Source organism: Ursus arctos, unplaced genomic scaffold (assembly GCF_023065955.2).
Source record: "Ursus arctos isolate Adak ecotype North America unplaced genomic scaffold, UrsArc2.0 scaffold_13, whole genome shotgun sequence".
In the NCBI taxonomy this organism is placed as follows: Eukaryota; Metazoa; Chordata; class Mammalia; order Carnivora; family Ursidae; genus Ursus; species Ursus arctos.
In genome coordinates, this window is record NW_026622797.1 from 20,848,214 (window position 1) to 20,864,713 (window position 16,500).

The 16,500-nt window shown below is 40.3% G+C and overlaps 1 protein-coding gene across 3 annotated transcripts in view; it reads right to left on the bottom strand.

The window, feature by feature from the left end:
* Positions 1–476: 476 nt before the first annotated feature.
* Positions 477–16,500, bottom strand: part of STX11 (syntaxin 11) — a 46,652-nt gene continuing 30,628 nt past the window's right edge. For all 3 annotated transcript variants that reach the window (XM_057310990.1, XM_057310991.1, XM_026504964.4), the window contains one exon: positions 477–2,479. In XM_057310990.1, coding sequence (XP_057166973.1) covers positions 1,611–2,479 — 869 coding nt within the window. In that variant the 3' untranslated portion in view covers positions 477–1,610. The remainder of the gene's footprint in view (positions 2,480–16,500) is intronic.

A 16,500-nucleotide genomic window follows, 5' to 3' on the forward strand; every position in this document is an offset into this window, starting at 1 on the left:
CCATGAAATTAAAATTAGATGCAGGGCTCAATGTTCATGGGCATAAGCAGGGGCATCAGCAGATTCCAAAGAGTTCACATGCTCTTCTTTCTACTCCTTTTTAAAATCTCGCCTTATGAAAGACCCGAGAATTCTGACTGCTGAGTAAACATGCTCATTTAGTAAATAACAAGTAAAAACAGTTAAAAGTTGACTCAGAGAGAGACAGGAAGTATGGTAAACATGGGTAAGGGCATTACAAATTTGCAAACAAAACCAAATCTCTAAAACGTGATGATTTTCTAAACTATTGTAAGTAACTCAGGAGAGAAAACCAGACACCCATAAGTGAATTCTTTTTCATCTTTTCCCCTTCTATTCAGAGCTCCATCCAGATGTTGCAGCCTCATGCAGCTAGTAGAGGAATTTTTAAGAATAATAATTGATAAAGCAAACTAAGATTTAAATGGCCAAGATACAAATATGCAAAGGGGATATTATAATGAAATGTTCATTAAGCTAAATTGAGAAACATGATTATTTTATTTTAAATTACTCCATTTAGGTACATGAAAGGAACAGTCCACAAGAAAACAAAGGTAGTATTTCCAAGAATGTTATTTTATTATCTCCAATTCTGTATGCATTTTAGCCTTTGACATCTGTCTCTACCACTACAACCAACACAGAGTGGTTCAAAATAGAATTGTGAGAATGGAGATGGGAGTGAGATAAACTCAAAACAAGCAAACCAACACCAATGACCAGTAAAAGTGTTGCTCTTAATATCTATAGACCATATTTACAAAAGTCAAGTTAAACCAATTGATCATTATGTACATGTGTTAATATTAGTACTTTACATTTACATATTTATGTGCATTTGTATCGTCAAGTAAAAAGATAAATTTTAAGTTATTTATGAAAAATATATAAAATATGACTGATAACATACGTCAATTTGAGCGCGTGTTCAAAACTCAGTGCTTAAAAATATTTGGAAAAAAATCCAAAATATATTCAGATGGGAGATACTAAAAGTGAAAGAAATAAGGAAATAATGAGTGTTAAATGTGATTTTAATAAGTAGGGGAGGTGGGCAGAAAGAAGGTATACATCTAGGCGGGAATCACACAGGATAAGCCAGATGAAGATGCACGGTTTTTCTCAAGATCCGTGTCCTGTGAAATTGAGCAGAACCAAGGGACTTTCAGGATAAGGTAAAGGAATTTAAGTCTTGATAATGAGTTCATACTATCAGCCAATGCAGAACTGACTTCCTCCTAGAGTTTCGTTAGGAAGCGTGCCTTGGACACTTACCTACAGTAAGCTACAACGTCAGTTCTTTATTTGGCTTCCGTTAAGAGGGAAAGGGTGCCATGTGCCTTATAATGACCTCACACAACTTCAGTGGGTGCCTGTCCTTACTGAAGAAACACGGGATGGCATCAGCCCCCTTCCCAAACACAAGCTGGGTCGGAATTCTCGCACCTCAAAATTCTTCTTTCTCTAAGGACAGAAGACCACAGGGTTGGGGAAACTCACCCCTGTGCAGAAGTTCCCCAGGTCTTCCCCAGTATGCTTCCCGGCCATTCCTGTCAGGGGTGGGGTGGGGTGGCCAGACCGACCTGCTAGTTGAGGCAGGGGCAGCAGAAGCAGCAGACGGTCCGGCATGGGTTCTTCTTCTCGTACTCCACGGCCTTGCGCACCTGCGCCTTGGCCTGGCCAGTGTAGTCGAGGGTCTTCTCCACATTGAGCTCGATGACGTTCAAGGTGTCGGCCTGCTCCTCTACCAGCACCGCCATCTGCAAGAAGAGCTCATGCACGTCGCGGATGCGGCTCTCCAGCCGCAGCAGCTCGCGGTGGCGGTTCTCGATCTCGTTGAGGGCCGCCCGCGCGCCCTTCACGTCGGCTAGCAAGTTCTCGGAGAACACGTCCCACTTGCCCTGCTCGAACATATCCTCGATCTGGTCGCCCGACACGTCCTTGCCCATGATCTCCAGCTGGCGCTGGATGCGGATCTTGCAGTTGTCGCGCTGCTTCATCTCGGCCAGGTTGTACTCGTGCATGGCGCCCTGGAAGGTGCGGGTGAGCGCGCTGTACTGCGCCCGCAAGATGCGAGCCACGGCCGAGTTGGCGCCGTGCCGGGCCTCGGCCTCCTCGCTCAGCGCCTTCATGGCGCGCAGCTTGCGGTGGATGTTCTCGCCCCGGGCCTTGATGTCCTTGGCAATGGAGTTGGTGTCGCGCTTGATGCTGCTGAGGCGCCGCATGGACGTGAGGAAGCGGGCGTTCTGCTTTCCCAGGCGCTTCACGTCGGCCATCAGCTGCTGGTTTTCATTCTGAAGGTCCTGGATGTCTCGGTACAAGGACTCCAGGATGTGGTCCGTCTCGAACACGATGTCCTCGTGGGGCAAGTCAAAGTCATCGTCCCCGTCTGGGAACTGCTGGTCATAGTTCTTGGTTAACTCCACAAGTTCGGCGAGCCGGTCCTTCATTTTGCCTGCAAGTAGAGACTGTGGTTAAACTCCTCCAGCGAGTCAAATACTTGCGCTGAGAGCATTAAAGCTTAAAATAAAGAAACTTGTGCACAGCGCTCCCAATTCTTTATTCCTGAGGGTAGGCAACGAATACGCTAAAGGTGCTAATGACATTTTGCTCTCAAGGAGAGGACTAACGTGACCGAGACGCCTGAATACAGTCGTACTTCATAGTCCACAAGGCATCTGCAGCTCGGAACTCAAACAGCAATTTAAAATTTCAGATTGCATTAGTAACCAATCATTTTTTCTTGCTTTATGTTTTCCAATAATCGCAGATCAAAACAGGCACAGAAAAAGGAAAAAGAAGAAGAAAATATTTGGAAGGATAAAGATTTTTAAATAAGGACAATCAACGTAATTCCAAGGCATAGTAAGTCGAGGTCTAAGTGCTGTTTTTTGTCTAGTTCAGCAACTGCTGAGCATGCCTGGTCCCATGCATCGTAACAGTTCTTAATACAGTTACCATGTAAATCATGGTTTAAAGTGTTTTCTCTTAAAAATGTTATAAAAGTAAAACATGCTTGAAGTAAAACAACAAAATAACGACAAAAATCTAATGAGGAAGTATAAAACTTAGACGCTGAAATTTCCTTTCTGCTTTGTTCATTATCACTGATACAGACTTCAGTTTGAGTGCCTGTTTGGGGGGGCGATATCTGAAAATATATTCTGATGGAAGATACTAAAAGTGAAAGAGATAAGAAAGTGTTTAATGTGATTTTAATAAGTAGGAGAGATGATACCCATCTAAGGAGCAATCACACAGCATAACCAGATGAAGTGTGGGAAACAAAAGATGTTCAGTTTTTCCCAAGGTCCTTAGTAGTAAGTATCATTAACAAACCTACTTGAAAATTTTTTTGTATGGAAAATTTCAATCATACATAACCCTAGTAGCAGTAACATAACACACTCCCATTTAACCATCACATAGTAGCAATATTTGTACTTTTGCTGTTGTTGTTGTTATGCACATGTTGGTATTTTATTCGTATCCGAATTCTAAATACGGTACTTAAATATAAAATATTCATTTATTTTTTTAATGATTTTTTATTATATTATGTTAGTCACCATACAGTACATCCCCGGTTTCCGATGTAAGGCTCGATGATTCATTAGTTGTGTATAACACCCAGTGCACCATGCAATACGTGCCCTCCTTACTACCCATCACCGGTCTATCCCATTCCCCCACCCCCCTCCCCTCTGAGGCCCTCAGTTTGTTTCTCATAGTCCATAGTCTCTCATGTTTCATTCCCCCTTCTGATTACCCCCCCTTTCTTTGTCCCTTTCTTCCCCTACCGATCATCCTAGTTCTTATGTTCCATAGATGAGAGAAATCATATGATAGTTGTCTTTCTCTGCTTGACTTATTTCACTTAGCATTATCTCCTTAAAATATTCATTTAAATGTGTATGAAAGCTCTCAGATGCTGCCTTACCCCAGAAGAAGACAGTCTGAAGCAAATTTTATGTGCCAACATGTTACTCTCGATACAATCCCAGGGCCACCAGGGTGAGGGGGAACAGGGAAGTGAGATGGGAAAGAACAGAGACAAATACTGAGCTGGCTACAGCTTCACAAAACAACACAGCCAGTTGCTTAGTCAACTGGAAGTCTCCAGAAAGACACATGGAGTCATGGCACCTGGAATTGTCCATGAGAAGGAGAAAAAGGGAGTCATTTATTCATTGGTTCCTTCCTGTCTCCTGTCTCTTCTTGGTCAAACTTCAGCCAATGGACATTAGAACCCCTCTACTCCTCCAGGTTGTATTATACACATTCTCAGGGCAGTCACTGGGGAAACCAACTCCTGTGCCCATGACCTGGTGCTGCTGTGAAACCAGGCATGAGGGCACCTAAGCCTCTGTGGGTGCATCAGGTCACCCCCCACGCACAGGAGCTGTGGTGGCTGCCACCACAGCAGACGTTACCGAGGCTTTGCCAAAGTCTGGTCCTCGGGGGTGGCAGACAGATGACAGTATTAGGGATGAGGAGATAGAGGGAGCAGCTGGGTTCTTGGCTCTTCACTGGTCGGACAGCCGAGAACTAGGGGGTAGTGGAGACTGAGCAAATCAGGGTGGAGTATAAACTGGATCTGGAACAGACATACACACGGATGAACACGGGTGCTACTTTTACATTGGATTGTGCATCTGTGTATGCATTCAGGTGCTATCTGCAATAGTAGTACTTTTAATGACTTTTTGAAACAAGTTAGCAGCTTAAGCAGAATTTCCATGTGTTCATAAGGGTGGTTCTAATTCGTTTCTACATAGCAAGGTAAAATAATGTTCTCTATGTCATTTTTTCCAAGGAAGTGAAAAACTCTCATTTTTAGTAGCATGTGTATATGTCAAAATAATGAACGTGTTTCCCTTGTGCGTAAGATTTTGTGGCTAGAAAGATTCTCTTCCTATTGCATAATTTGCAGAAAAGAAGGAAAATGTAGTAGCACTTAACGGACACTCAATCTATGGGGGATCTTGATCGCAAATTAAAAGCTTCTCTCAAGTTGAAGTAATTAATTTTATTTCACCATAGAATGCTGACAAGTTGAATTTAGTGATAAATGGGAAATGGTGAAATATTAACCATGGCCTCTCATCTGCTATGATCATTATTTATATAAATTAAATGGAAGTTTTATTCTAAGATGATGATTTTTAATATTCTGCTTAAAAAATGCCATTTCTGCTATCTGGTGACAAGAATCAATATCAGACCGTCCCAATGATAAGGAAGTGACTGTCCTAGAGGCAGGACTGAGAGGCAGAAAAAAGACCCAGGCTGGACCAAAACTATGCCATCCCCTAGCCTGAATTTCCTGACACCCCCAAATTTCCTCACTTTGAACAAAATTTAAAGGCAAACCACAAATTGGGGCAAATTGCAATATATACAGGTAATGGGTTAAAATACTTAATATACTAAAACCTCCTGCCAAAACAAAACTAAACAAAACCACTTGCCCAAAGACAACGAAAAGACAACTCATATACGAAGAAATCTAAATGCTAGAGAACATGGGAGTGGCCGATACGTATCAGGTGCTTCCTGTAATACCAAGTGCTTTCTAAGCACTTGTCATGTGATTCCCTTTTTAATTTTCATACAGACTCCATGAAGTAAGTATTGTCATTATCAGAGCTGGTACTCAAGCATAGGGAGATTAAGAAACTTACCCATGGTTGCCAGGAAGTGAACACTTGGGCCCCAGAGCAGCCCTACTGAACCACTACACTTAACTTCTTCAGTAAATATATAAAAGTGAGTCCTGAAGGACTTCACTATTAAACAAGAAAATGCAAATTTAAGCACTGCAATTTTTCCCCCACCAAGTTGCCCCACCAAGGATTTAAAATAATAATAATAATAATAATGGTGTTTAAAAATTGGTGAGGATTCTGGGAACTCTGAAAAAATGCTGGTAGGAGAGCAAACTGATAGAATCTTTCTGGGGGCGGAGGTTAGCAATATGTATTAAAAGCTTTTAAAATGTGTATTTGTGTTGCCCCGTGTACATTTATTCCAAAAATTTATGCAAGAGTGTGTGCAGCCCATTGCTGTAAATATTTTCATCACCAAGCTGTTTTTACAGAAATTCAGAAATACTTTAAATGTGTAAAAATGAGTTACTGGCTGCTAAATCATTGCAGTTTAGAAGGCTATCTAATGGTAGGAAATACCATCTTAGGTAGAAAAACTAGGTAAAGAGAAGACGATGTGTAGGGCTGCTACAAATGCATCCTGAAACAAGGACTTGAATAATATATATCAAAATGTTAATAGTTGTTTTCTTTGGATTGTGGAATTATAAATGATTTTAATTACTTCCTTGTGCTTTTCTGTATTTTCCAAAATTTTTATGATCCCCATGTAGATTTTATAATTAAATAAAATCCCACAAAACTATAAATATTATTTGCATAAAAGACTAATTCCTTAAGGTCCTTCTTTAAGACATATGCATTGCAATTAGTTAACACCTTATGCAACCTGGACAAAGTACGTTAGTTAGCTGGTATGGAGTTGAGCTGTATCTATCTGCTTAAGTTAGTATCCAATATATTCTACTATGCAACATGTAGATGGTACAGAGAATGGATATATTTTGATGAACCAGGTAAGAATAGGTGTCATCCTTGCTTCTTGGCCAAGACTTAGGAGGCACTACAATGGAAAGTAATGAATGGGTGATTAAGGTAAAGCACCACACACCACAATATTAGGAATCTGTTTGCTGGTCTCCCACTAGTCCTAGACAGGTCTCATGCTCTGTATTGCTCTCCTAAAGCCACACAAAAGCTATTTGGGGGAATCATCTCATTCATAATATGAGCAGAAAAACACACTTCAATCATACAGAAAATGGCCTTGGAAGAAGCAGAGATAGTCATTCCTTCTCAAGACCTGAAAACCATAAAGGCATGGATCCTAAATCAAGTGAAGGCCTAAGCTCATTTGCAGGTTCAAGTCCATAATCAGGTAAGAAGAGTGAAAGGAACAGTGTGGGGAATTAAAGATTCTCTATGGAGGTGTAGACAAGAAGGTGGCATTTACCTTGCCTTCCTATCAACCTTGCCTGGCCCAACCCACCCCAGCCTGACTTGGTCCCACTGACCCAGAGGTCTCCTGGTTGCCAGGGAACAAGCATTAGGAAAACTACAACAGAAAATCAATCGAAGAGAGGAAACCATCAAAATCCTAGAGAAGAACACAGGCAGTATACTCTCTGACATTGGGCATAGCAACTTCTACCTAGATATGTCTCCTGAGGCAAGGGAAACAAAAGCAAAAATAAACTATTGGGACTTGATCAAAATAAAATGCTTCTGCACAGAGAAGGAATTAATCAACAAAATTAAAAGGCAACCTATGGAATGGGAGAAGATATTTGCAAATGACATATCTGATAAAGGGTTAGTATCCAAAATATGGAAAGAATTTTTTTTTAAAGATTTTACTTATTTGAGAGAGAGAAAGAGAGAGGGCGTGCAGGCAGGGGTGAGGGGTAGAGGGAGAGGGAAAGGGCGAAGCAGATTCCCCACTGTGCAGGAAGCCTGATGCGGGGCTTGATGCAGGGCTCAATCCCAGGACCCTGAGATCATGATCTGAGCCAAAATCAAGAGTCGGATGCTCAACCAACTGAGCCACCCAGGCGCCCCCAGGAAACAGACTCTTAACTATAGAGACAAACTGAGAGTTGCTGGAGGGGTGGCAGGAAGTGGGGTGGGTTAAATGGGTGATGGGTATTGAGGAGGGCACTTGTGATGAGCAGCGGGTAATGTATGTAAGTGATGAACCACTAAATTCTACATCTAAAACTAATATTACACTGTATGTTAACTGACAAATTTAAATAAAAAGTTGGGGAAAATTAAAAATATATATAAATTTTAAAAAAGTCAACCAAGAAGATGCTATTTCTAAGAATGTCGCCCAAAAGGTTAAAATGTATATCTTGCTGTAGTTATACCAAAACATAGAAGCCGGCACTGAAAGAACATCAAATTAATCTACATATCCAGTAGGTTGATTCTGTACTGTGAGATCCTAAAAAGGAAACTATGTTATAGAGATGGAAAAATTAAACAATTCTATTGACTATCCTGTCTCACTATGTTAAGAATAATGTAATACATGTTGGTAAATTATATTCATAAAGTTGCTAAGATAAATCCTGCTTTGAGTCATGTAGAGATGAAGAATTCAAATGAAATTTTATGACCAACTACCAGAAATCTGCTTCTGTCTTTTAATTTCCTTTTCAGGCATGCATATCATGTGTCCTGAGAACAAGGTCCCACAGGGAAGGAAGGGGAAATTGCACAAGCCTTCTAATTGGGCAATTAGATTTTATGTACAAAACTATAGGAACATATAGGAACAGAGAAGTGATGGTAGCTCAGAGGTTCTCAGACTTTAGAAGGCAATAGAATTTTCTGGAGAGCTGCAAACACTACAGACTCTTGGGCCCCTAGAGTTTCTGACTCAGTATATCTAAGATGATCTTCAGGTTGATTCCAATGCACACTCAAACTTGTGACCCATTCCATAGATAATTATTATGACAGCTTCTGATCCATAAACATAATGCCGTTCTGGACAACTTATAATAGTCCTCAGGTTGGGTGATGAACAAACGTGATAGGGAAAGATTCAGAAAGATAGGAAAAGAAAGATTCAGAAGGCAGGTTTGTACATACCTCAGAAGGTCAATGAGTGGGGGTTATAATACACAAATAACCCATATACTGGATGCTACAAAGAACAGCCATGAAAGTTCCTACTTGCTTCTAAGGGAACCAGTTGTAAACAGAACACACGGTCATATCTCTGACCATACAACAGAAACTTTTGCCTACTTATTCTAAGGGGAACAAAAACAAAACCGTTCACACATTGTTATGGGCTGAATTATATCACCCACCCAAATTCATATATTGAAGCCTTAACCTCAGCACCTCAGAATGCAAATGTATTTGGAGATAAGGTCTTTAAAGAGGGAATTAATTTAAAAGGAGAACTTTATATAATCTATATATTATTTTACATTAAACACATACATTAAGCAAAATTTGCCTATTCCCAGAAACGATACATTTCCTTGTTTCACAGAAATATGTTTAAGTATTTTTACAAGTAGTGAGAAACTTCAGACTTGACACAGTTCAATGCAAGGCAAAGTGCCAATCATGTGAGGTTTATTACGAAAATCAACTTGTAGATTACAGGAAGGGAACAAATCCAAAAGCATGGAAGGAACTTCCTTTCTGTATTTATGACAAAGAAATGTTTTTAGAGACTTTATTCCTCTTTACTTGAGTTCAGAAAGTTCTGGATTCTTGTTTCAATGGGAACTAAAAAAACATATTTAGAGAGAGAGACACACACACACACACACATGCGTGCATACACTGTGTATAAAGTTATCAGCTATTAATGAAACTAAAAATATCCATCCCCACGATAGATAGTTCCAAATAAGGACTTTTGAGTAATGATTCCCTTACTTCAATAATGAAGTGTCCATGTTCTGATTTTCAGGTCATATAATCTGTATCTCCTAGGTTCTGATTTTATAGCAATATTTTAAGTCTGGTAAACATAAAATGATGATTACAAATCAGAATGTGTCTTTATGTCTAAATCTTGGCATCTTAATGAGCCTTTGTGTAGGACCATATGACATTCTTGTGAATGCTAGAAGGGTGCCCTTTTCTCTGAGTGATACAGTCCTACACCAGGGCACAGCGTCTGGCAAACTGGGCATGGGTTGGATTTCCAGTCTCCCTCATCTTTGTGGTGAGTCACCCTTGTACTGGGCACAGTCTGCACAGCCCTGTGTGGTTGCCCTGAGTGCTCCCTTCTTGACCCTCCTGCCCAGTCAGTGGGGCCAGGAAGTCCCATAGGTCCTATGACATGGTAAGTTAACAGTTACCTTCAAGGACACAACGTAGGAACACAATACTTAGCGGGCCAACAAGTGTACTTTCCCAAACAGTTTGATTCAGATCCACAAATAGTAATTTCGCTCAAATGAGTAAAACCTGGCATTCTGCTCTATTTCTTGACTTAAAAAATAACACAGCTAAGAGGTAAAACCCTTCTTTGAATTTCGGAAAATTATAGGCTAAAATAGAAAGAGGCCCTAGAAAGACTTATCTTCTTACTGCTCTAAAGCTTAATTTAAAAAACAAAAACAAAAGTTGTGTTGGGATCCAAAGTGCATTGGCAAGAACACATTTAATTGTTTAATTTTTTGTGGTTCACTCAAAGCATAACGTGAGAGTCTAAGGAGTGTTATTCGAGATATATTCTAATTATAAAAGTCTGAAGCTAGAAGAAATAATAACAAATGTTTCTTACTTCCCCTCTTCACTAAAGCAAAGCCAGTTTTTCCAAAGCATTTCTGAGGAATCTAATCTAAAAGAGCAGATAGTCTCCACTTTTTAATCACTCTATTCATTTGATGCTTCCTGAAACTTTCACTTTTCAGTTCCCTCAGTCAGCCTTTGCAGCCAATGTTTGAAGAGAAGGCAGTCCAGTATGCAAGGCCAGTAAATAGCCAGTGGGCAGTATGGATTTTACTTACATATTTAATTACATATATTTACTTTACATATTGATGCTTTCAAATGCATTCTGCAGATATGCACTGTAAATCAAAGCAGCTACTTCCGTATTCAAGTCCAGACAGTCTGCTCCATAGCTGACATTTATCAGCTCTATCAGTATTTTAGAGTGCAAGGACTGCGCAGTCCCTGTGAGGCCCTACCGGGATTCCTGTTTTACAGGAGAGGAAACTTGAGGCCTAATAAATTAAGCAACTTGCTTAAAGACACAATCTTAATAAATGTGGAGCTGAGGCCTGAATCCAGAAAAACTGACTTGAGAACCCATCTGTAAACCACAAATCTATATTAGCTTCTTTTTCCAGAGACTCCCTGATAAAGGCTTTGAAATCTTTACTCTTCCTGTGATATCTATATAATATATAAATATATATATGCAAAATAAGTCAGTTAGAGAAAGACAAATACCATATGATTTCACTCATATATGGAATTTAAGATAAATAACAGATAAACATATGGGAGGGGGAAAAAGAAAAAAGAGAGAGGGAAACAAACCATAAGAGACTCTTAAAGATAGAAAACAAACTGAGGGCTGATAGAGGGAGGTATGTGGGGGATGGGCTAGATGGGTGATGGGCATTCAGGAGGGCACTTACAATGAGCACTGGGTGTTGTATGTAAGCAATGAATCACTGAATTCTACTCCTGAACTCAGTATTGCACTGTATCCTAACTAACTAAAATTTAAATCAAAATTTGAGTGCATTTGAGCTGCTATAACATACCACAAGCAGGGTGGCTTATAAACAACAGAAATTTATTTCTCATAGCTCTGGAGGCCAGAAGTTTGAGATCAGGATGCCAGCATGGTTGGGTCCTGTGTCTGGTGATGCCCTGTTTCCTGGTTCATAAATGGTTGTCTTCTCCCTGTGTCCTCACAATGCAGTAGGAACAAGCAAGCTCTCTGGGACCTCTTTTATAAAGGCACTACTCCCATTCATGAGGGCCCCACCCTCATGACTTAATTGTCTTCCAAAGACCTGCTGGGGGTTCCCATTTCAACATGTGAATTTTGAAGGACCCAAGCATTCAGACCATACTCTTCTCCAATTGAGGTTTTATATCTGCAACAATTATTAGCATCTAATAACCTAGATCTGAATAAACACATGAAAACCTCTGCACCATTAGAACAATTACCTTCTTTCTCATAACTTCCTCACATCAGAGTTTCCCAAACATTGCAATGCTTTCATTATTAGAGCTTCTGTTACTCTATCAGACAGAAGTAACTCATCGCAACTTCCCAAAAGTACACAGAATTAACATTCATAGACAATTCTCTTATAAAAAAGATTCACTGTAGTTACGATTGACCCAACTGTTGAAATAACCAAGCACTGATACTTGGGAATAGAAATTTTACAGTCAGGACCGTGGAAGTGATAACAGAGGAAAGGCTAATGAATGAGCTTGGCAAGGCAGAGAGTAAGACAATAGAGTTCCAGGGTCAAAGTTCAAATTATCTGTACAAGTTTTTCCACTCCTATCTGTATGAGGATTTACAAACAAAACCAGTTGCTGTATTCTACATCTGATTTAGCGTTGGCCCTGGAATGTGAAACAAACAAAAAATACAGAAGAAATCTTTGTAGGAAAAAAAAAACATCGTGGGGAATAAATGTTCATCCATTATGTCTTTGACTAAATTTCATATTTTATAAGTATTCCGCAGGGTATTTTCTTAAAAAAGGGAAATCAGTAGAGTTTTCAAGAATCATTAATGACCTTTTCTTTCCCAACTCATAACACCAGCTAAGGACAATCCCACAGAATTTGTAGATATTTTTTTCCTGTTCCTCTTTGTCTGAGACAAAGTCCCGTGAGCCACTGATTCTAATCCTGTTGGCTGCTTACTCCTCTTCAATCCTTCAAGGAAACAAATTATTATTTCTAGCTGACAATTTTTACATGAGCTCAGAAAAATCTCAGTTATCCAAAGTCATCACTGCAGGTTTTTCCATGTAAGCAAACTTTGCCTAACTGAATCTTCTCCCTTCAAATAGGAAAGGTGTTCACTCATTTTTGTTGGAAATCCTCTTCTAAAATGTATTGATGTACTTCATTCCTTAAAGAGAAGATGTTGGATACAATTTAGAGGTGACTCAGATTGTCATTATTAACATCTCTGAACTGTGTGGTGATAACACTTTGTTTTCAAATGTTTCTCTGGTTTCGGGGTTAAAATGTCAAACCTTACCTCAGTTATTCCCAGCTACAGATACTCCTCTCATTCCCTTTACAGGCTGTAGAAGTTAGTAAGAAATTAGATACAAGCCAAACATTTAATCATGGTAAACTACATGTGGGTCAACTACACTCTGGAATCAAGCCTACTAAGTAAAGCAAGGAAGGAAAAGCTAATGTCAGTGACAAACTGAGTGTCCAATAGGAGCCAGTTTCTGAGTAAGTGAGAAGGCTGGGATGTAAGCCCACATCTGTCCAGATCCTAGGTTCATGTTCTGTCCACTCAATCCTGCACTGAAGCTGTGTGAAGAGTTAAGCATATATGGAGTAAGTATTGCTAAGAAGAAACATTTGTCACCACTTTGACATTTTCCTCCCTCTAGCCATCTCTTGCCACTTCCTCCTGCCAAAGGGCACAGAGTTGCTTATCTGATTGGTGAACCTAGAAGGAGAAATTACCCATGATAGCCCAGCCTCTTCTTCCCTCTTCCGTTTGAAAGGCGGCTTACCACTGAGAACCCGTGTTCTCCTTCCCTTTGCTTCTGTGTGGGAGTGAAGAGGTCAGCTGATGGTGAGGGCACGTCCATCTAACTCTAGGTTCAGGGACATAAAGCACAGTCCCCATCAATGAAGCCACTTCCTCCAACCTCATCTTTGTTGGTAACAAAGGCAACACTTTGGCCTCTGCTTTTTCCTCCTATTTCAATGGGTATGAAAATCAGATGGGTAAGGGGAAGTTATTTATTGTGTTGCCTTTTCAATCAATCCAATAATTATGTCAAGTAAAATCAGAAAAGCAGAAAGACTAATGAGTATCTTAAACTCATGCCTTAATTCTAAAGATGAGGAAAGAGGAGCTCATTATATTTATGTAACCTACAAATAATGGTAAAGAGATGGCTATTAGTAAGGGGGGAAACTCTATGGAATATACATTTCCATTTATAGCAAAAGATTCTAATATATGTAAAGTATGGAACTTTAATAAAGGAACCTTGATAAATAATTGTTATTAATTATACTATTTTAGTACCTCATAGTCTCTGAACTGTGAAAGCATCAAATTGCTTTCATTATTATTTCCATGATGTGATGTCCATCAATTCACATCCTATTTTTTTGACCTGTCCTCCCAAGTGCCCCTATTCAGCCTCTCCAAACTTGTACATACTCTTTTGGGGAAGTGTAAAACAAAAATTCACTACACATTTTTTGTAGCTCTTCCCATCAAGAGGTATATAGACTATTTTCCAACTCCTTGAATTGGAGTATGGCCATGGGACTTGCTTTGGCCAATGGGACATCAGCAAATATAATGATGAGGAAAAAAAAGGATGATGCGAGCATCTTGTAAGGCACTGTGCAAAAGGGCTTGCCACAGAAAGCCGCAGTACAACACAGCAGAAACTAACTGATACAGAAATTGGTGCCTAGAAGTAGCATGCCACCATAAGAAAAACCTAAAACATTCAGCAGTGGCTTTGGGACTAGACAGCAGGTGAAAAGCAGTGAGGTAGCTGTTAGCAAAAACTGGGAAAATGGCATGCAAAATGTGAGTGGAGGTAGAAAAAGTGATGAGGAAACTATGCAGCAGTCGGGGGAAAAGAAACCGTATTAGGTAGCAGCAAGACAGTGTCTGTGGCAGCATGGAAGATTGAAAATGCACACAGTGAAGGCTGGACCCAGCTGTGAAGGTCTCCAGGCAGAAGGCTGAACGTGTTCGTTGAGTGCTTCTAGCTGCATATACGGTTCTGCAAGACAGAGGTGTGCTAAAAAACCTGAATGATCTAGTTAATAAGCATTAGGTAGAGAAAACAGAGAAGAGCCGGAATTCGCAAGATTGGAAAATAAAACCGTCTACCTTCAGGCTCTTCAGTTCGAAGAAAAGTTTTTTTATAGGAAAAAGTGGCCTCAGAGTAAAGACCTTGGTAAAATTTAATGTGGTGCTTTGTAGACCTTCTCAGCCGGGCAAAAGCGGCTCTGAGATGCCTAAATGTGTGATCTCGTGGCAGCGTGACACTCAGCCCAAAGTAGAGAGAGATCTGTCTTGATAAAAAGTGTGGATGTGAGTTTTAGGGGCGGGGACTCTATGGGATTCTTAGGAAATCCACAAGGTTTTAAAGAGAATTTTCCTGATAAGCACAAACGCAAGGCAGAAATAATTCAGAGGAATAGAGGCCTCTGGGTACCTGCTTTCCTATGAGGAGGATGTAGGCTAAAGAAGCTATTTAGAAGCAGAAATAAGCCATTTCTTAAGGGAAAAGAGGAATGTTTCAGAAGGTGGAGCCAGGAGCAGTGGAGAAATAGGTACTCGTGAACCAGTCCTGAGATGCAGAACTGGGTCCTAACCAATCACCCCCTGGCCCAGGAGCACGGGGACCAGCAACACGGACCTGGATAGAATTGCCATGGAACTGTGATGGTTATTTGTATCCTGTGAATGTGTTTTTGTTTTAATGGATTATGTCTTTTGGTTATGCTTTCCCTATTTCATCATTCTACGTTGGGTATGTATGGAGAGATAACTGGTTTTTGTTTGTTGTTGTTGTTCATTGTCTCAGAATCAAGAGGATCCGCATGCAAAGAGCTGGGTCTGAGGAATCCCAGAAGTGTCCAGAAGTGATGCAGATCATGGATGAGCCTCTGGACTTAGAAGCTGATGCCATAATGAGACTTCTGGGAATCCCAGGATGAAGGGGACCATGGGAGAAACGTGAATACACTTTGCCAGAGGCAGACTATACTTAATTGCACAAAAAGGGCCACAAATTCTCAGCTGTACCTCTAAGCAAGAAGTTGTGTCGATTTCTCTACCCTTTGAATCTGGGCTTGGCCAGGAGACTTGCTTTGACCAAGAAGACAATAGAAATCATGATGCAAGCAGAGGCTTGAAGCACACAGCACAATGGGGCTTGCCCTCTCGTACTGCTGAGAACACTGAAACCACTACATGGAGGCTCAGGTTAGCCTCCTGGAGGGTGAGGACCACATGGAGATAGAGGCAGCCCCCAGGTCACCCACCACTGTAGCCAGATGACTGAGTTCAGCTGAGTCAAGTAGAAGAAACACCCAGTACTTACTCTCCGCCACATACTGTTGTACAAGCTTTCTATGAATTACCTCATTTAATCCTCATAACTGTGAGAAATTAACAGGATGACTTGAGGGGTAGTTTGTTATACTGAAAAAGCTGACTGACATTCCCCTTGAGGTTTCTCTGTACCTCATAGTAAGTATCCTTCTTTAAAGCGGAACTAAGAGAATGACATGAATCATGGATAAATCATAATTTTTAAAGTAAATGCTCAAGCATTTAGAATGCAGATTTTTCATTTGTGATTTAAAAATACAAACATAGCAATCCCTATCAAAATCCACCAACTTTTTTCACAGAACTGCAACAAATAATCCTAAAATTTTTACAGAACCAGAAAAGACCCTAAATAGCCAAAGGAATGTTGAAAAAGAAAACCAAAGCTGGTGGTATCACAATTCTAGACCTCAAGCTCTATTACAAAGCTGTAATCATGAAGACAGCATGGTACTGGCACAAAAACAGAAACATAGATCAATGCAACAGAAGAGAGAACCCAGAAATGGACCCTTAATTCTATGGTCAAATCTATGGGCCCTCAATTCTAGGGCCAAC